The 19,364-nt window shown below is 46.2% G+C and overlaps 4 protein-coding genes and 1 long non-coding RNA gene across 6 annotated transcripts in view; 1 reads left to right on the top strand and 4 right to left on the bottom strand.

Annotated features, from left to right (window-relative positions):
• The window catches only part of LOC139159850 (zinc finger protein 678-like), a 16,565-nt gene extending 10,998 nt beyond the window's left edge, over nucleotides 1-5,567 (bottom strand). Inside the window, exon 1 of the mRNA XM_070737275.1 lies at nucleotides 5,539-5,567. The gene's annotated coding sequence lies outside the window, so the exon portion shown is untranslated. The remainder of the gene's footprint in view (nucleotides 1-5,538) is intronic.
• The window catches only part of LOC139159849 (zinc finger protein 568-like), a 22,881-nt gene extending 17,147 nt beyond the window's left edge, over nucleotides 1-5,734 (bottom strand). The window contains exon 1 of the mRNA XM_070737273.1: nucleotides 5,649-5,734. The gene's annotated coding sequence lies outside the window, so the exon portion shown is untranslated. The remainder of the gene's footprint in view (nucleotides 1-5,648) is intronic.
• LOC139159832 (zinc finger protein 665-like) overlaps nucleotides 1-19,364 on the bottom strand; it is a 161,432-nt gene that overhangs the window by 61,391 nt on the left and 80,677 nt on the right. The window lies entirely within an intron of this gene.
• LOC139159219 (zinc finger protein 91-like) overlaps nucleotides 1-19,364 on the bottom strand; it is a 21,926-nt gene extending 2,562 nt beyond the window's left edge. The window contains exons 1-3 of the mRNA XM_070736567.1: nucleotides 19,243-19,364; nucleotides 18,038-18,242; nucleotides 14,526-15,931 (exon numbers count right to left, since the gene is read on the bottom strand). Of these exons, the coding sequence (XP_070592668.1) occupies nucleotides 14,526-15,841 (1,316 nt within the window). The 5' untranslated portion in view covers nucleotides 15,842-15,931; nucleotides 18,038-18,242; nucleotides 19,243-19,364. The remainder of the gene's footprint in view (nucleotides 1-14,525; nucleotides 15,932-18,037; nucleotides 18,243-19,242) is intronic.
• Nucleotides 6,013-12,373, top strand: LOC139159862 (uncharacterized). Its single transcript, XR_011557856.1, has 4 exons — nucleotides 6,013-6,103; nucleotides 6,712-6,777; nucleotides 7,753-7,803; nucleotides 12,118-12,373. It is a non-coding gene; the product is annotated as an uncharacterized lncRNA (long non-coding RNA).

The raw sequence follows: 19,364 nt of genomic DNA, 5'->3' as shown, positions 1-19,364 counted from the left end.
AGAGACGAGAGAGGGGGAGAAAGATTGGAGAGCGGGAAGGAAAGAAGGAGAGGGAGGGAGAGAAAGAGGGATGAGAGGGGGAGAGCGGGAGATAGTGAAAGAGAAAAAAACTATTTTTAAAAAAACCTATTTTAATTAATTAATTAATTTTAACTTTGATATATTTTAAACTAACTTATTGGGGAGTAATTTTAGCAATGGATATTTGGGATCAGATGACAAGCATATATGAAATGAATGGAATGAATGATTGGATTAATTTGCGGAATGGATGGGATGGGTCGGACTATGGTATGGATGAGGTAAATGGTAATTGTAATTTATATTATATGAATGAGCGGGGTGGGTGGGATGCTATGTATGGATACAATGGGGATTGTTTGAATGCAGAATTTAGCCTACCTGTCGGTAGAGGGACAGGAGGGATGGGGGCATCTTTCCCTGGGGTGACAGAGGGCCAGAATATTCCGGTCCTGCTGGGGAGAGGTAGATATGGCGGGAGAGGTAGATATGGCAGGAGAGGTAGATATGGTGGGAGTCACGGGGCTAGCCGTTCTGGAGGAAAAAGAGATCGCTGCTTAATAGCGATCCCTTGTTCCAGTTCCGTGAGCTCAACCCGGAATCCTGGTGACGAGTGTAATCCGGGCCCTGGGTTCAAGCTGCTGCTGCTCAATGCCAGATCGGTAGTAAACAAAGCTCTACTCCTCCGGGATTTAATCCTGGATGAGGAGGCCGATCTGGCATGTGTGACTGAAACCTGGCTGGGCCCAGAGGGAGGAGTTCCTCTCTCGGAAATATGCCCAGCCGGGTTTCAGATATTGCATCAGCCTCGACCCCAGGGATGGTGGGGGGAGTGGCTATTGTAGCCAAGGAGAACCTTCGCCTGCGTAGACTCGTTGCCCCTAAGATTGCGGGTTGTGAGTCACTCCTTGTGAAGTTGGATTTAGGGGTTCAGGTGGGCTTGTTACTCATGTACCTGCCTCCCAGCTGCGTGTCAACAGCCCTGTCTGTGCTGCTCGAGGAGGTGGCTGGGTTGGCGGTGGAGTTCCCCGGACTCATTGTCCTGGGGGACTTCAATCTGCCGTCACTCGGCGGTTCCTCTGGATTAGCACAAGAGTTTATGGCCACCATGACAGCCATGGACCTGACTCAAGTAGTTCAGGGTCCGACTCACGGTCACGAGGGTGGACACACACCCGACATGATATTCCTCTCAGAGCAACTGAATAATGGTCTGAGACTAAGGGGCTTAGAAGTGTTGCCTTTATCAAGGTCAGACCATTTTCTACTGCGGCTTGATTTCCTGGCTCCAATCCTCCCCCGCAGGGAGGCGGAACTGATTAGGAGGCTCCGCCCCAGACGCCTGATGGACCCTGAGGGCTTTCAGAGGGCACTTGGGGTTTTACCAGATATACTCGTCCACAGCTCGGCAGAGTCTCTTGCTAAGGCCTGGAACAAGGCTGCAGCGGAGGCTCTTGACCGAATTGCGCCACTGTGACCTCTCTGTGGCAGTAGACCCCGTAGAGCTCCATGGTTCAACGAGGAGCTCCGGGAGTTGAAACGCCAGAAAAGACGTCTAGAGAAGCAATGGAGGAAGAGTAAGTCTGAATCCAACCGAACACTTTTAAGAGCTTTTATTAAGACCTACAAAGTGGCGCTCAAGGCGGCAAGATGCGCGTACCATGCCGCCTTGATTGCATCAGTGGAATCCCGCCCGGCCACTCTGTTTAGGGTGACCCGCTCCCTTCTAAATCAGGGGGGAGTTGGGGAGCCCTTGCAGGGTAGTGCCGAGGAATTTAACTCATTTTTCGCTGATAAAGTCGCTCAGATCTGGGTGGACCTTGACTCCAATTGGATAGCAGTATTGGCTGACAATGAGTCAGTCGAGGTGACTGGGGCTAAACGTCTTTGCCCATCAGTCTGGGAGGAGTTTGACTTGGTGACATGTGATGAAGTGGACAAGGCCATTGGAGCTGTGAGTTCTGCCACCTCTCTCTTGGTTGGTTTCGGCCAGCCAAGAGGTGACATGGAGCTGGGCCCAGGAGATTGTCAACACCTCCTTGGGGAGAGGGTCCTTTCCGACCCTTTATAAGGAGGCACTTGTGCGCCCCCTCCTCCAGAAGCCTTCCCTGGACCCAGCAGTGTTTAATAACTACCGTCCAGTCTCCAACCTTCCCTTTATGAGGAAGGTTGTTGAGAAGGTGGTGGCGCTCCAACTCCAGCGGTCCTTGGAAGAAGCCGATTATCTAGGTCCTCAGCAGTCTGGATTCAGGCCCGGCTACAGCACGGAAACTGCTTTGGTCGTGTTGATGGATGATCTCTGGCGGGCCTGGGACAGGGGCTTGTCCTCTGTCCTGGTGCTTCTTGACCTCTCAGCAGCTTTCGATACCATCGACCAGGGTATCCTTCTGCGCCGGCTGGAGGGGGTGGGAGTGGGAGGCACTGTTCTCCAGTGGTTCTCCTCCTACCTCTCTGGTTGGTCACAGTTGGTGTTAGTGGGGGGTCAGAGGTCGACCTCTAGGCCTCTCCCTTGTGGGGTGCCTCAGGGGTCGGTCCTCTCCCCCCTGCTATTATAATATCTACATGAAACCGCTGGGTGAGATCATCCAAGGGCATGATATGCCGATGATACCCAGTTATACATCTCCACCCAGACAAGACGGAGTGGCTGTGGGTCTTGCCTCCCAAGGACAATTCCATCTGTCCATCCATTACCCTGGGGGGGGAATTACTGACCCCCTCAGAGAGGGTTTGCAACTTGGGCGTCCTCCTCGATCCACAGCTGACATTGGAACATCATCTTTCAGCTGTGGCGAGGGGGGCGTTTGCCCAGGTTCACCTGGTGCACCAGTTGCAGCCCTGTTTGGACAGGGAGTCATTGCTCACAGTCGCTCATGCCCTCATCACCTCGAGGTTCGATTACTGCAACGCTCTCTACATGGGGCTACCTTTGAAAAGTGTTCGGAAACTTCAGATCGTGCAGAACGCAGCCGCGAGAGCCATTGTGGGGCTTCCAAGATTCGCCCACATTTCTTCAACACTCCGTGGCTTGCATTGGCTGCCGATCAGTTTCCGGTCACAATTCAAAGTGTTGGTCAGGACCTTTAAAGCCCTACATGGCATTGGACCAGAGTACCTCTGGAACCGCCTGCTACTGCACGAATTCCAGCAACCGATAAGGTCCCAGAGTTGGCCTTCCCCGGGTCCCGTCGACTAAACAATGTCGTTTGGTGGGCCCCAGGGGAAGAGCCTTCTCTGTGGCGGCCCCAGCCCTCTGGAACCAACTGCCCCCATCCTCCTTGTCTTTCGTAAACTACTCAAGACTCACTTTTACCGCCAGGCATGGTGGAGTTGAGACACCTTTCCCCCAGGCTTTTTTTTTTAATACTTTGTTTTATGTTTAGTATGAATGTGCTGTTTGGTTTTTTAAATAATGATAGGGTTTTATATGTTTTTAATATTAGATTTGTTCCACTGCTATATTGTTTTTATTACTGTTGTGAGCCGCCCCGAGTCTTCAGAGAGGGGCGGCATACAAATCTAATAAATAATAAATAATAATAAAAATAGATGAGAGTGGGGGAGAAAGAGATTGGAGAGAGGGAAGGAAAGAAGGAGATGAGGGAGAAAAAGAGAGAGAGATAGTGAAAGAGAAAAAGATGAGAGAGAGGGAAGGATATGAGGGAGAGAAAGAGGGATGAGAGGGAGAAAGAGGGAGAGTATAATAGAAAGAGAGATGATAGAGGGTAAGAGAGAGGGGAAAAGAGAGAGGGGGCGAAAGAGATGGGAGAGTGAGAAAGAGAAAGAAAGAGAGAAAGAGAGAAAGAGAGAGATGAAAGGAAGAGAGGAAGATAGAGAGGGTTATGAAAGAGAAGGAAGGAGAAAGAGAGAGAGAGAAAGAGTGGGAGAGAGAGGGAGACACACAAACAAAGATACCTGTTTCCCATAGAAAACACAGAGAGCCATAAAACCTGGTCAGGTGTGTCAGGGGGCTTCATGTGATACTGGGTTGGACTGAGTGATGGTGAGCTGACCACGTCCACCCATGTTTTGTGGCTCCCGGTGTTTTGTTTTCTGTGGGAAAGGGCTCCAAATGGCTCTTTGCGTGTTTAAGGTTGTGGACCCCTGCTTTAGGACAACAACAACAACAACAACAATAATAATAATTTATTAGATTTGTATGCCGCCCCGCTCCAAGGAGCAAAACAGGCCTGTGGCATATGGATGTTTTCCCCACATCCACCTCCACATTCCTTGGGGCAGGAGCTGGGCCACAGCTAACCACAAATAATAATAATAATAATAATAATAATAATAATAATAATAATGAGAAAATAGGATTACTGGGTGAGAATACAGAATACTGGTGATTGAATCGTAATTCAAAAATATCTTAATAAGATAAAACGGAAGAAACCAGCAGGCTGAAGTCCAACAGGGACCAAAGCATAGTTGTGTGAAGGAAAACTCAGTGGAAGATGAGAGAGGTCAGATGGGGCAGAGCGTGGGTGAAAAGGGCGGCTCTTTCCTGCTCTTTTTGGAGGCTGCAAGTCCACAAAGATTCCAGTTAGGCTTTTCATGAATTTATTTACAATTATTCAAGTGAGCCTTCTGGCCATCAGCTTCTTGCAGCAGCTCCTCCTAAGACAACCCCCCCCCCCCCAAAAAAAAACCCCTTCCTTTGTGCTTTGGAAAAAGTCTACCAAGAAGGAGCTCTCACATCTTAGCCCTTTTCTGGCCAAAACAAGGAAAATATAAAGCTTAGAAATTCTACCCATCTTTTTTGTTAAAGCAAAGTAAACATCAGCATTAAAAGAAAAGATTTCATTGATGGCCTTTTAGATTCAGCACAAAATACAAGGATCTCTTGGGTGTTAAGAAAAAAAATGAAAATCCTTTTAATTTGAACCTTTCCTTCCCCCCCACACCCTGCCCTCCCCATTGCAAGGAGGTCAGTCTCTGTTACGAATCTGCAGAAACGTTTTAAAGCTCCGTTTACTCCACTTTTTCCAACTGAACCTTAAAGCAGAAGCAAAGTAAACATCAGCATTACGTTTTTACTTTTGTGATGTGTATCACCTACAGTTCACGTTTTGGAAATGCTTATTTAATGTTTTGTTAAGTCTTATGTGTTATGTTTGTTTTCTTCTTTATAATCAATAAAAATTATTTAGAAAAAAAAGAAAAGAAAAGATTTCATTGATGGCCTTTTAGATTCAGCTGAAAATAAAAGGATCTCTCGGGTGAAAATCCAGTTAATTTAAACCTTTTCTCCCCCCCCCCCCAACCTTCCCCTTTGCAAGGAGGTCAGTCTCTGTTACGAATCTGCAGAAACGTTCTAAAGCTCCGTTTACTCCACTTTTTCCAACTGAACATGAGGGATCTGAGTGCTCGGAGATCTCCTGCTCTGATGGACCACAGAGAGACCTTCTGGAAGAAACTTCTCCCAAACCTCCTTCCCGGATCCCCCCGAAGCCCCCACGGGGATCCTTGGCCGGGCGAGGAGCCCCCTTTGCCCCCCTAGAGGGATCCACTTACTCCCTTGCAGGCAACGCCAGAGTTCTTGATCTCCCCGAGGAAACCCCGGCAAGCCCAAGAGGGGGTATCCGCAGCTCCCTTCTTGCTGGCAGGAGGGAGGGCAGCCTCACCTGCACCGAACAGGATCCAGGAGCTTCTCCCGAGGGATCCAACGCAGATCCTCCAAGGAAGCAGCGAGATTCACGACGAAGGGAAGCAGAAATCCAGAGAGTGGGAGGGGAGAGGCGAGGGCGGGGCTTCTGCTCTCCTCTCTGGCCTCGCCCCCCACGCCGCGGCCCCGCCCCCTCTTCTTTCCCCTCCGCCCCCCATCTAATCTCCCCACTCCCAGCCAGGACCACGTGCTCCGAAAACGCCTCTGTTCTTTCTGATGGGCGTCGGTGTGGCGGTTTCTGCTGCCCATGGGAAGAAGGTCGCCCTCTGCAGGCTGCAAGCGGGATTACTTCATCCCCTGAGACAGGAAAGGGGAATGTTTGGGGGAGGAGCTCAGATCGCGTTCTTGTTTCCATGGAGACAACACGATACAAGAGGGAAACAAGGCAGCCGAGCCAGTGCAGAATGGAGAATGGTTTTATTTTATTTTTATTTATCCGCCTTTATTATTTTTACAAGAACTCAAAGACAGGGAACGTATTTGCCCCACAACAGCCCTCTTATGCTGAGAGAGTGACTGGTCCAAGGTCTCCCACCTGCCTTTCATGGCCACGGCAGGACTGGAACCCAGGGCCTCAGGCTTTCTATTTAAATTCTTTTTAATTGTTTTACAAAAAAACTTGACATGACATAGGATATACAGTATTGTTAGGAATTCGACTTTCTATCTTAATTTTAGCTAATGATCCATACCAAACTTCATATACATATATTGTTAATATTTACATTTCTAATTCATTTCAGTATCCATTTCTTCCATATATTTATCAGTATAACTTATCTTACTTACTAAATCTTTTCTTATAATTTATCTAGCAATTCTCTATATTATATAATAATATAATAGCATATTTTACTGCATACTTTCTCAATATTTAATCTCATTGAATTATTAATATGACTACAAAAGATATTCTAATTTGCTTTCTATCCTATTTCGTCTCCCGTATGAATTTCCTTAATACATATTCAATCCTCTATTTCTAATTATATTTATTTAGGAATCAATCTTCTTCATTGCAGGTACAGTGGTACCTTTACTTAAGAACTTAATTCGTTCCGTGACCAGGTTCTTAAGAAGAAAAGTTTGTAAGTAGAAGCAATTTTTCCCATAGGAATCAATGCAAAAGCATATAATGCGTGCAAACCCATTAGGAAAGAAATAAAAGCTTGGAATTTGGATGAGAGGATGAGGAGGAAGAAGAGGAGCAGGACAGTCGCAGTGGTGCAAAAATCTAGGAAGATATTGATTTACAAACGTGGGAGAAAGTCTGGATATCCAATTGGAAAATGACAAAATCAGTTTCATTAAAAGAAAATCAAATTAAGATGTTTTATAGGTGGCATATATGTTTCCTAACATGTCCCCAAACTGTTGGAAATGTAAGCGAGAAATAGGTTCTTTCTATCATCAGTGGTGGATTTGCCACAAAACTAAGTCGTATTGGAATACAACAGAAAAGTGGATAAAAGAAATTACCTTACAGGACATGAAGAAAACGCCAGATTTTTTTTTATTGGGTATAACGAATCAAAAATTTAAAAAGGATAAATAGTTTTAGATTATTCATATCCTAACAGCAGCTAGGATAGTATTCGCACAGAATTGGAAGGGAGGATATATTCCCAAGGAAGAGGATGTAATAAAAAATATTATAGAGTGTGCCGAAATGGATATGATGACAAGGCGGTTAAATAATCATGAAGAATCAGAATTTTATGAGATTTAGAATAAATTGTATATATGGTTAAATAAAAGAGAAAAAATAAAATTTAAATGACTTGAAAGTATGTATAGATATTAGAAATAGCTTTATTTTGTTAACTTTATACGTAATAAGGATATAATAACAAAAATTCTTCTTTACATTTGATTTATTATATTAATTTTACAAGTTATTAGTGAACTTTTTTTTCTGTATTAGCAAGACTTCAAAAATAAGTGGGGTAACTGCAACCCCAAATAGATGTTACATGTATGTATGTCATGTTTGTCTTTTTATGAAAATTTAATAAAGTTTATATATATATAAAAAAAGAGATAAAAGCTCTGAATTTGGGTAGGAGGAGGAGGAAGAAGAAGAGGAGGAGGACAGTCGCTGCTGAAGGAAGAAGGTGAGTTGAATCAAAAAAATCCTAAACTTTAAGGCTTTTTTTAAAAAAAGAGGGACTCTGAGGCAGCAAGGAGAAGCACGCGCCTCCCATACACCCGGCGCAAGGCCGCCTCCCGTACACTGCGCCAGAGAGAAAAACCCAGGGGAATGGCAGGAAACATGCTGGGCCCTCGTGCCGCTCTCAAATTTCCTGAGAAACTTTTCTGGGCTCGGTTCTTAAGTTGAAAACGGTTCTTAAGAAGAGTCAAAAAACTCTTGAACATCTGCTTCTTACCTAGAAAAGTTCTTAAGTAGAGGCGTTCTTAAGTAGAGTTACCACTGTACATATACTTTATATCTAACCTATCTTTACCATACATTCAGTGATGGGCTACCAAAATTTTTACTACCACACTGTGAGCGTGGCTTATGCATTTTGTTTCAACATCTTTCAGTACAAATTGGGTGTTCTGGGATTGGGCTCCAAATTTTACTACCTGTACTGCATTCCTTACCGTACCTGTAGGAGCCCATCACTGCATACATTTCATAACTCTGCATCCTTATGGTTGCCATAAATTAGTAGATTTCTCACTATATGTTCTGTAGTTTATACTCTACTACTCTTTAATATATTTTCATTATTTGCTAGAAATATATATAATTTTTATAATGGTATTGCGTCGGTGTCTAGTTTTCTGAGCTTCGTAAGTATTGTATTTCTCTTTTTTGGTGTATTTTGTGTATCCATTTGTGTTAATAGCAAGGTTTTATTTTCTTCTCTGATTTATTTATATTGTTTCCTTATTGTTCTAGTTCCCCTTAATACCCTTCTTGTAGTTCTTCCTTGTTCTGTTTTTTTCTTTTTCCTGTATTCTTTTTTCTCTTCTGCCTTTTGCTTTTTCCTCTATTGCTTCCTCCTCTTGACTGGTGTCTTCTTTTATTTTATTTTATTTATTTATTTATTTTCAAATATAATATAAAAAAGAAAGAACATACTGTACACAAAAACATACACATACAACATTTGGGAAATGAAAGTTTCCCCAGTTTTTAGGTGTTCGATCAGAGAATTTTACTTCTTTCTTTCACATAGTATTAATTTTTCAATTATTTTATTCGACGTGTTGCTTTGCGTAAATTTTTATTTATTTCTTTGTTGCTCTTTTCTTTAACCAATCATAAAATTTTGCCCATATTTTATAATAATCTGAATCTTCTTTTCCCTCTAATCTTTTAGATGACCTGTCCATCTCCGCACATTGACTGGTGTCTTTCAATTCTTCCTTACTCTCTTCTTTGCTCTTTTCTTCACCTTCCATCCCAAATTATTCTTCAGGCTTTCTAATAGAGGGCCTTAAGAATTAACTGGGTGTTAGACAGGCGCTGGAAACTATTAGCAATGAGCTCTTTGTTGAAAAACAGTCAGTAACCCAGCAAAAGCTCTACCGGACAGCTAGTCCTTTCAGAGGAGAGCTGTCAGGCTACTAACCAATCACATTCAAGTATTTCCCTTGCCTGAATGGTGGACCAGACTGGAGACCTCACTTCAGCTAAGTGAATGGGACAAATAAGTAAACTTGTAATGTGGGTGGTTTCTATATTTGATAATTATAAAAGAAATGTAAGTAACTCCAGGTGGCCCTCGACTTTCCACCTTAAGCAAGACTCTGCACACTATGGATCGGGTCATGCAAAACCTTTTGTGGTTGGGGTCCATGGTGATTTTGATATGGTGCAGCTGGATGACTGATTGTAGTGAACCTGCATGGCTCTGTCAGCCCTCCAGCTGTGCCTGATGGGCTCTTGGCTGAAAGGGGGCACTGACCCAAACTCAGCCCCTCCCCACTGAGCTGAGAAGGGAAGGAAGGACAGGGCCCCACACAGGAGGATTTGAACTCAGCACCAGCTGGCTCCCCAAGGGGAGAACCTTCGCCTCCTATTCCTCAACTGCGATCTTTGGGCTGCTGCACCAGGAAGCAACTTCTGGAGGGAGGGTCTCTCCCACAGGCCCAGCGCAGCATCCTGGAGGCTGAAGGGGCCTCTCTCCTGTGTGGGGTCTTGGGGGGGGGGTGTCCTGGGGGCTCCTTCACTCTGGGCTCTTGGGGGGAAGAAGGTTTCATCTCTCCAGGAGCTGCTGCTCAGACAGGAACTTGTGAATTTAAACCAGGGCAGCAAATGCAGGCAAAAACGGGGCTGCAGGGAGGGGATTCCGGGGACCCCAATCTTTCAGCCACTCTCTCGCCCCCACTCTTGGCTGACTTCTAAAAAAAGGCTCCAGACCGGCCATTGCTAGGGGCTTCCACCCCTCAGATTGAATCAGAAGGAGCCCCAAAACTCTGGCTTCACTTCTAAAAGTGAATTCAGTGGAAGTGCTAGATGTGATGTGCTGGTGCCTGGAGGTTGTGAGGCTCTGGATATGTGTTAACAAGCTCAAATTCTAGATTGAATAGCTGTGGGCATTGCCTCAGAGGGACTATTCCATCTGTCCATCCTTAGTCCTGGGTGGGGAAAACATGAAACCCCTCAGAGCGGGTCCGCAATCTGGGCACCCTCCTAGATCAGTGTTTCCCAACCTTGGCAGCTTGAAGATACAGTGATACCTTTTTCTTACGAAGTTAATTGGTTCCGGGAGGAAGTTCGTAAGGTGAAAAGCTCGTAAGACAAAACAATGTTTCCCATAGGAAACAGTGGAAAACCGATTAATGCGTGCAAGCCCCCCCCCCAAAAAAATCGCAAAAACGGCGCTCTGCTGGGTGCCACCGCCCGGCTGTCACCTTCTGAATCCAGGAAGGACGTCTCCATGACATTAAAGCTCCACCCCTGGAATTCCCTATTGGGATTCCCCACCTCCGTTTTAGCCTCCTGACTGGCCGACAGTTCCACAGCTCTTTTGGGAAGGTGACAGCCGGGCGGCGGCACTTCTCGGCATTCTCCCAAACCCGAACACCGAGCCCGAACTTTTGCCAAACTTCTGGGTTCAGTGTTTCAGAGAACACCGAGAAGCCCCCCGGCTGTTTCGGAAGGTGACAGATGGGCGGCGGTGCTTCTCGGCATTCTCCCGAACTTGACCTTTTGCCGAACTTCCTGGTTCGGCTTTCAGGAGAATGCCGAGAAGCAAACCGGCTGTTTCGGAAGGTGACAGTTGGGTGGTGGCGCCCAGCGGAGCACCCATTTTTGCAATCCTGGGAGGTGGGGTTTCCCATGGAGGGGAGCCTCAGGGGAACCCCAGGATCGCAAAAATGGGTGCTTCGCTTGTAACGGAAGTCTGGAGGTGGGGCATCCTGGTGGCGGCAGCAGGTTGGTAAGGCGTAAAAAGTTCGTAAGAGGCAAAAAAATTCCGAACCCCGGGTTCGTATATTGAAAAGTTCATATGACGAGGGGTTCGTATCACAAGGTACTACTGTATTTGGACTTCAACTCCCAGAATTCCCCATCCAGCATTCGCTGGCTGGGGAATTCTGGGAGTTGAAGTCCAAATATCTTCAAGTTGCCAAGTTTGGGAAACACTGTCCTATATCCACAGCAGAGACCAGAACAACATCTCTCGGCTGTGGCTAGGGGGGCTTTTGCACAGGTTACCCTGGTGCATCAGTTGTGGCCCTATTTGGATTGGGAGCCTTTGTTCACAGTCACTCACACCCTTATCAACTCACGCCTTGACTACTGCAATGCGCTCTACATGGGGCTACCCTTGAAAAGTGTTTGGAGACTACAATTGATCCAGAATGCAGCCGTGTGAGCTGTTGTAACTGTAAGGGCCCACATTACCAACACGTCATGAGCTTCATTGGCTCCCAATCAGTCTCCGGATGCAATTCAAGGTGTTGGTTATCCCCGTTAAAAGCCCTACATGGCATAGGGCCAGACTATTTACGGGACTGTCTTCTGCCACATGCCTCCCAGCTACCAATTGGTGGCCTTGTTAGGATCCCATCTGGCTAGACAATGTCGGCTGGCAGGGCCATGTGGGAGAGCCTCCTCTGTGGTGGCTCCAGCCCTCTGGAACCAAATGTCTCTGGAGATCTGCACTATCTCCACCCTCCTGGCCTTCTGAAAGGCCGTGACAACTTGGCTGTGCTGGCAGGCCTGGGGCCGATGAGCTTTTCTATCTAGCTCCGGCTAAAAGGATGAATGAGTTTTAAGTTTTAAATGTTATTTATTGTTTTTAAACAGTTCAGAGTCCGGGAGTTGGGTGGCTTATAAATCAATTAAGTTAAATTAAATTACTGGGCATGGATAGTCTAGTAAAAAGAAGGGCTAGGAGGGACATGATAGCTGCATACAGGTACTTAAGGGGTTGTCACGGTGAGGAGGGGGACACACTGTTTTCCAGGTCACCAGAGAGCCGGACGAGGAACAACGGATGGAAGCTGACCAAGGAGAGATTCAACCTGGAGATAAGGAAGAATTTCCTGACGGTGATAGCGATCAACCAGTGGAACGGCCTGCCAATGGAGGTTGTGAACTCCCCAACTTTGGACATTTTCAAGAGGAGATTGGACTGCCATTTGGCTGGAGTGATGTAGGATTTCCTGCTCAAGCAGGGGGTTGAACTTGATGACCTGTAAGGTCCCTTTCAACTCTAATAATAAATACATAAATTTCATTAAAAAAAATGCTTGAAAACATTTCACTTCTCTTGTAAGAAGCTTCTTCAGTTCTGACTGTGTGTGTTAGGTGGGGGGAACGGAAGGACTTTTGTGTCCCAAAGGACAAATCCATCAGGAGTCGTCGTCCATCTGCATTTAAGACCTGGGTGTCTCTTTCGAGGACAGCTACGTCCTCCATCTGGACAGAGAGGAGCCCTGAATGGGAAGAGGGGCCAAAATGGACATCTTTGCCACAATGAGCAGCCTCCCACAACTTTTTGCCCTTTCAAAATCTCGGCAGACCAAGCCGAGGGCATCTAGTCCACCCTTCCAGGGACGAAGGGAGAATCTGATTGGGAATCATGGGATGCCCTCCAGTCTTGGCATGAAGCAGCCCGTGAACAGCCCCTTGAAGCTGCAACCCCCACAGACTGAATATCCCCTCTCTGGTTGTACTTGGGGGGGGGTCTGACTTGTCCCTCCACACCCTCCCTTTAGTGGCGGGTGCTGGGACCCCTCCCTTTGAGATGCTTTTGGGGGGGTCTATTTGGGGGGGGCAGAAAAAAGGCTTTCAAAGAAAGCGAGGGCGGGGGTGGAGATTGGTGGGGAGAAGGAAAGTTTGCCGTATCCAGGGAAGGTGGGAGTCAAAAGGCTGCAAGAGCTCAGGATTATGGGTGCAGGTATCCTTGTTGTGACCGCCTCCCTAGATCCCCCTCCCAAAGGAAGAGGGATAGAGAATCATGGAGATGGCTTTCCTTGCAATCCACCAAGCATGGATCCCCCTGGGATTGAAAGTCCCCCATCTCTCCTCTAGGGGGCATCTTCCGGTAGCCACTAGCAGCAGTTTTCCCCACCCTTCCTCTGACCACCCTCTAGTAGCTGCTGTGAATCATGGGCCCTGGAATCTATGATGGTCTTACTCCTCCCTTTCCCAAAGCCCATTTTCTGTTCCAGGGGAGGTCCAGAGCCACTTCCTGAAAAAGTTCCTCGGTTATTTTGAATGATACTTTTATGTAGTACAAATGTTTCTGTACAAATATATGAAAGACCATGAAAAAAGGAAAAAACCCTCCAAAATTATAATTGGAAAAAGAAAACTTTCCCTCTTCATCCACAGCCAGAAGATTCAACAACAAAACTTCATCACTCAATAAACCACCAGATTTATTCCACCCTTCACCCTATTTACTCCTCTCTAAATTTTCAGTTCTCCCCATGGATCAACACAGTCTAGTAAAAATTAAGAGATATACCTTGACTTATGACTGGAGAAACGTATGACGAGAAATCCATTAGAAGTTGTGGTCATAGGTCAAGGATTTCCTGTACTCTGCCAAACATTATATCTACTCCCCACATACATATAACTGTTTTCTGTAATCACTCAATTACACTCTTTTGTGTAACTGCTTTCAGAGTAAAAAATCCTCAGTCCCAAAATTTATACCCTGTTGCTACCTTGTGTACTCTCTGATGGGATTTGAGGTTTCATTATTATTATTATTATTATTATTATTATTATTATTATTATTATTATTATTATTATTATTATTATATTTATTTATTGGATATGTATGCCGCCCCTTTCCACAGACTCGGGGCGGCTAACAGCAACAATAAAACAGTATATAACAAAATCCAATACTAAAAACAGTTAAAAACCCATTATATAAAAACCAATCATACATACAGACATACCATGCATAAAATTGTAAAGGCCTAGGGGGAAAGAGTATCTCAGTTCCCCCATGCCTGGCGGCAGAGGTGGGTTTTAAGCAGCTTTCGAAATGCAAGGAGGGTGGGGGCAATTCTAATCTCTGGGGGGAGTTGGTTCCAGAGGGCCGGGGCCGCCACAGAGAAGGCTCTTCCTCTGGGTCCCGCCAAGCGACATCGTTTGGTTGACGGGACCCAGAGAAGACCCACTCTGTGGGACCTAACTTTAGTAGGAAAAACATTTATTTACACCAAATAATTGTAGGATTTCCCTTCTGTCACTGTGTGAAGTTCCTGGTAAACATTAAGATGTGTTGAAATAGTATGCTCTCAACAATGTTCACAGCTGAAAAAAATTATCTCTGCAATGGATTTTCTGCTGCTTTAATTGGCTTTGATTTACTATGAAAAGATTTGTCACACACACTTGTAAAACTACTCTCCTGTGTGATTTTGGGTGTGCCTGCGAAGCGTTGAAAGACGGACAAAGCTTTTCCCACACTTCAGACATTGATATGGTTTTTCTCCAGTGTGGATTCGCTGATGCCTCACAAGATAACTTTTCTGTGAAAAACATTTCTCACACTCTGAGCATTTGTGAGGTTTCTCTCCTGTGTGGATCCGGCTGTGAGTTCTAAGGGAAGATAAATGAGCAAATGTTCTTCCACAGTCCAAACATTTGTACTTTTTTTCCCCCGTGTGAATTTTCACATGACACTTAAGGGCTGACGAGGTCCGATAAAATCTCCCACAGTCGATGCATTGATATGGTTTCTCCCCAGTGTGGATTTTACAATGGTCCCAAAGGGTTTTCTTTTCAGCAAAACTTTTTCGACATTCTATGCAGCTGTATGGCTTCTCTCCTGTATGGACTTTCTGATGGCATACAAGGTGGTGTTTTTGAGTAAAGCCTTTCACACACTCCCCACATTTGAAGGGTTTCTCACCTGTGTGGATTCTCTGATGAACCTGAATCTGGAATGGTGAAATAAAACCTTTCCCACACTCCCCACATTTATGGGGTAGGTCCCCTTTGTGCCAATTCTGGTGTCTCTGAAGTTCATGAGAATACATAAATCGCTTCTCACACTCTGGACATTCATAGGGTCTATCTCTGGTGTGACGTCTCCGATGTCGCAGCAGGGTTGATTTGGAGGTAAAACATTTCCCACATTCGAGGCACTTTTCGTTTTTCTCCCCTCTGTGTGTTTTCTCGTGATTGTGAAGATACTGACTCAGGGTGAAACATTTTCCACATTCAAAGCATTTGTAAGATTTGATCCCTGCATGAATCTTCTCATGGGACCAAAGACTTGAAGTATGAGAAAAGCTCTTCCCACATTCCCAACACTTGTAAGGTTTCTCCCCTGTGTGGATTCTCTCGTGGATTTTAAGACTTCCTATTCGAAGGAAAGATTTCCCACATTCCAGACATTGATAAGGTTTCTCTCCGGTGTGGATTTTCTGATGTCTAACAAGGTCTGACTTTTTACTAAAGCATAAGTCACATTCCACACATTTGTAGGGTTTGAGTGTTGGGGGCCTTCTGAGATCTTTGGAGTTTTTCCCAGAGAAGGATTTCTCAGCCTCCAAACCTTGACTGGATCTATTTCCCACATGGTCCTTCCGGTGCGTCAAAAGGAGGGACCTGCGAGCAAAGGATTTCCCACACTCTGAGCATTCATGGGTTCTTCCATTGTTTTTCGGGGTGATGCTTGTGTCTGACGGGGGATCCAAGAGTTTCCCAGGTTCCATCCCTTCTGGTGATGGCTGCTTTATGTTGATTTTCTATTATCTGTTGATAGTTGGCTTGCAGGTAAATCTTTGGTTACAATCTTTTATTCCCTATTAGAAGGAGAAAGAAGTGAACAATTATATTTCCTTTTCAGACACAGAATAATAAAATCGTAGCCTTGGAAGGGACCTTGAGGGTCTTTCAGACTGACCCTCTTCCCAGGGTAGGGTGCTCAGTACACATGAGGGCAAGTGGGGAAGTCCCTAAATTTTTAGGAGAAATGTCCTCAATGTATGACCATGCTTGGGACCGGAATCTCGATCCTTCAGTCAAGCAATGTGTCACCTCTGTCACAGCCATCTTCCATTTCTTTACTTGCCACACAGCTCAGGGAGGGGGGAGAAGCATGAAATGCGATCTAGCCAAAACAGGCTGCTATCTCGTGGGAACCAAGGTCATTCTCAACAGGTGCCGGCAGGAGAATGGAACTTGTTGCAAGGAGATGCAAGAACACCTAATTGGGCAATGTTACCTTTGACACTAGGGGAGGGGGGATCTCTGTTTAATTATGCCGAATGGGAAACAGCTAGATATGGTTTTAATTTTATCTATGCCCAAGATAAAGGAAGCCTAGAGGTCTGTATCCTTTGTCATTAGTCGGAATCAGGACACAGTGGTTAGAGGAGGGATCACAGGAGCATTTCACTCCACAACTGCCATCCCACACTCCTGGTTGCAATCACAAGTGATTTTGGAGGTCCTTAAGTGGGGAGGAGTTGCAGGCAATTGTCTGAGTTGGGTAAGTTGGGGTGTGAAGTGGGGGAGAGGAAAGGAGGGAGGGAGGGATAGAGGGGAGAGATGAGGGAGAGAAAGAGAGGGATGAGAAGGAGAGGGAGGGAGATAGTGAAAGAGAAAGTGAGATGAGGGAGTGGGAGAAAGAGATAGGAGAGGGGGAAGGAAAGAAGGAGAGGGAGGGAGAGAAAGAGTGATGAGAGAGGGGGAGAAAGATTGGAGAGCGGGAAGGAAAGAAGGAGAGGGAGGGAGAGAAAGAGAGATGAGAGAGGGGGAGAAAGAGATTGGAGAGGGGGAAGGAAAGGAGAGGGATGGAGAGAAAGAGGGATGAGAGGGAGAGAGAGGGAGATAGTGAAAGAGAAAGAGATGAGAGTGGGGGAGGGAGAGGGGGAGAAAGAGATAGGAGAGAGAGAAAGAGAAAGGGACAAAAAGACAGAGATGAAAGCGAGACTGGAGAAAAAGATGAGAGAGAGGGAAGGAGAGGGGGAGAGAAGAGATGAGGGAGAGAAAGAGGGATGAGAGGGAGAGAAGGAGAGAGTATAAGAGAAAGAGAGATGACAGAGGGTAAGAGGGGAAAAGAGAGAGAGGGCAAAAGAGATGGGAGAGTGAGAAAGAGAAAGAGAAAGAGAGAAAGAGAGAGATGAAAGGGAGAGAGGAAGATAGAGAGGGTTATGAAAGAGAAGGAAGGAGCAAGAGAGAGATTGAAAGAGTGGGGGAGAAAGAGGGAGACACACAAACAAAGATACGTGTTTTCCCATAGAAAACACAGAAAGGCACAAAACCTGGGCAGGTGTGGCAGGGGGCTTCATGTGATACTGGGTTGGACTGAGTGATGGTGAGCTGGCCACGCCCACCCATGTTTTGTGGCTCCAGGTGTTTTGTTTTCTGTGGGAAAGGGGTCCAAATGGTGTGTTTAAGGTTGCGGACCCCTGCTTTAGGACAATGCATTATTTATTTAATTAATTGAATTTTATTTATTTATTTAATTGGATTTATATGCCACTCCTCTCCGTGTAGTAAGCGCTTCAGCTTACTAAACTGTATCTCCAGGTGCACTATGGGACATGGAACAATCAGGAACAGCCTGTACATATTATGGCTAACAACGTATCCCTGAAACAAGACCCACTTTGGGCTGAGAGAACATTTCCCCATGAAAGGACAAGATGAAGGCTGGGCAGGGCAGCCCCACCTCAAGCTGAGTCCCCAGGAAGCCTCTTTCGGCTTCAGGGCTGCTTCCACCCAGCCTTTACAGCTCCCCTACTCTGTGGCCTCCTTTCTAGGGTCCCCCTCCAACTCCACCAAGGGGGGCTTCTTAGAACAAATATAGATCAAAGAAATTACACCCCCACTGGGCAGGAATATCAAATTAAGATGAAAATAATAAACATGCTGATTCTCCAGACCAAGATTTGTTCACTCACCTCATCAGTGAAGAGGTCACTTTTTACCCCTCTGAGTCAAGGACACGGATGACCCTCACTGCTGACCGGCTTCATTCCTGCTTAATCGAGGGGCCCTTTGTGCAGGAAGCAGCTTCTCCATCCAGGCTACAGTTTCCAGATTCTCTGCCGGGTGAAATGCTGGTGTAACCCAACCCAAGGACGCCCCTGTCTCCTCTCTGGTCTTCTGCAAGGAAACAAGGAAAGTGGGACCAAGGCAGAGTTGTGTGAGTAGGAAGACTCAGTGGAGGAGGAGAGAGATCAGATGGGGAGGAGCAGGTGGGGGAAGGGCTGTTCTTTTGGGAAGCTGAGAGGCCCAAAGATCCCAAGTGAGCCTTTCCCAAAAATACAGGCAGGGCCTCAAGGGAGCCTTCTGTCCCTCAGCTTAGAAACATAGAAGACTGACGACAGAAAAAGACCTCATGGTCCATCTAGTCTGCTCTTATATTATTTTCTGTATTTTATCTTAGGATGGATCTATGTTTATCCCAGGCATGTTTAAATTCAGTTACTGTGGATTTACCAACCACGTCTCTCTGGAAGTTTGTTCCAAGGATCTACTATTCTTTCAGTAAAATAATATTTTCTCATGTTGCTTTTGATCTTTCCCCAACTAGCTTCTTCTAGGAACTGCTCAGCAGTCCAGCCTCAAAAGGTCCTTTGTGCTCTGTAGAACAACCACCGAGGAGGAGCCACCACCTCACAGCCTCTTCTGGGCCAAAGGAGGCTAAGAGGAAGTGGAGAAATTCCCCCCCCTTGTTTCAAGCAGAAGCCAAGTCCAGCTGAGCCTGAAAACAAAGGACTCCATTCTGGGCCTTTGAGGATCTCTTGGGCCTTCAGAACACAGGGACCCAGTCAATCAACCCAGGGGCGCCTTTTCCGGCCCCCAAACTCCCCTAAATCCACAGTAACTGAATTTAAACATGCCTGGGATAAACATAGATCCATCCTAAGATAAAATACAGAAGGTAGTATAAGGGCAGACTAGATGGGTCATGAGGTCTTTTTCTGCCGTCAGTCTTCTATGTTTCAAACCGAACCCTCCCCTCCCCATTGTAAGGAGGCCGCTCGGGGTTGAGACCCCTTACAAGCCCCCGGAAAGGCGCCATTTTTGGGTTGCGCATGCTCAGAGACCTCTGGCTCGGACAGATCCCAGAGAGCCTTTCGGGAAGGGAGAGCAGCCCCACCTGCCCCCGAGCAGGATCCAGGAGTCCTTCCCGAGAGATCCAGCGCCGGTCCACGCCGAACCCACGGAGGGAAGCGGCGATCCAGGGCGGGGGAGGGGCCTCTGCTCCCTCCTCCCTGCAGC

Source organism: Erythrolamprus reginae, chromosome 2 (genome assembly GCF_031021105.1).
Source record: "Erythrolamprus reginae isolate rEryReg1 chromosome 2, rEryReg1.hap1, whole genome shotgun sequence".
Taxonomy (NCBI): Eukaryota; Metazoa; Chordata; class Lepidosauria; order Squamata; family Dipsadidae; genus Erythrolamprus; species Erythrolamprus reginae.
Note: the sequence above shows the minus strand (reverse complement) of the source record. Positions and strands in the feature narration are given on the sequence as shown.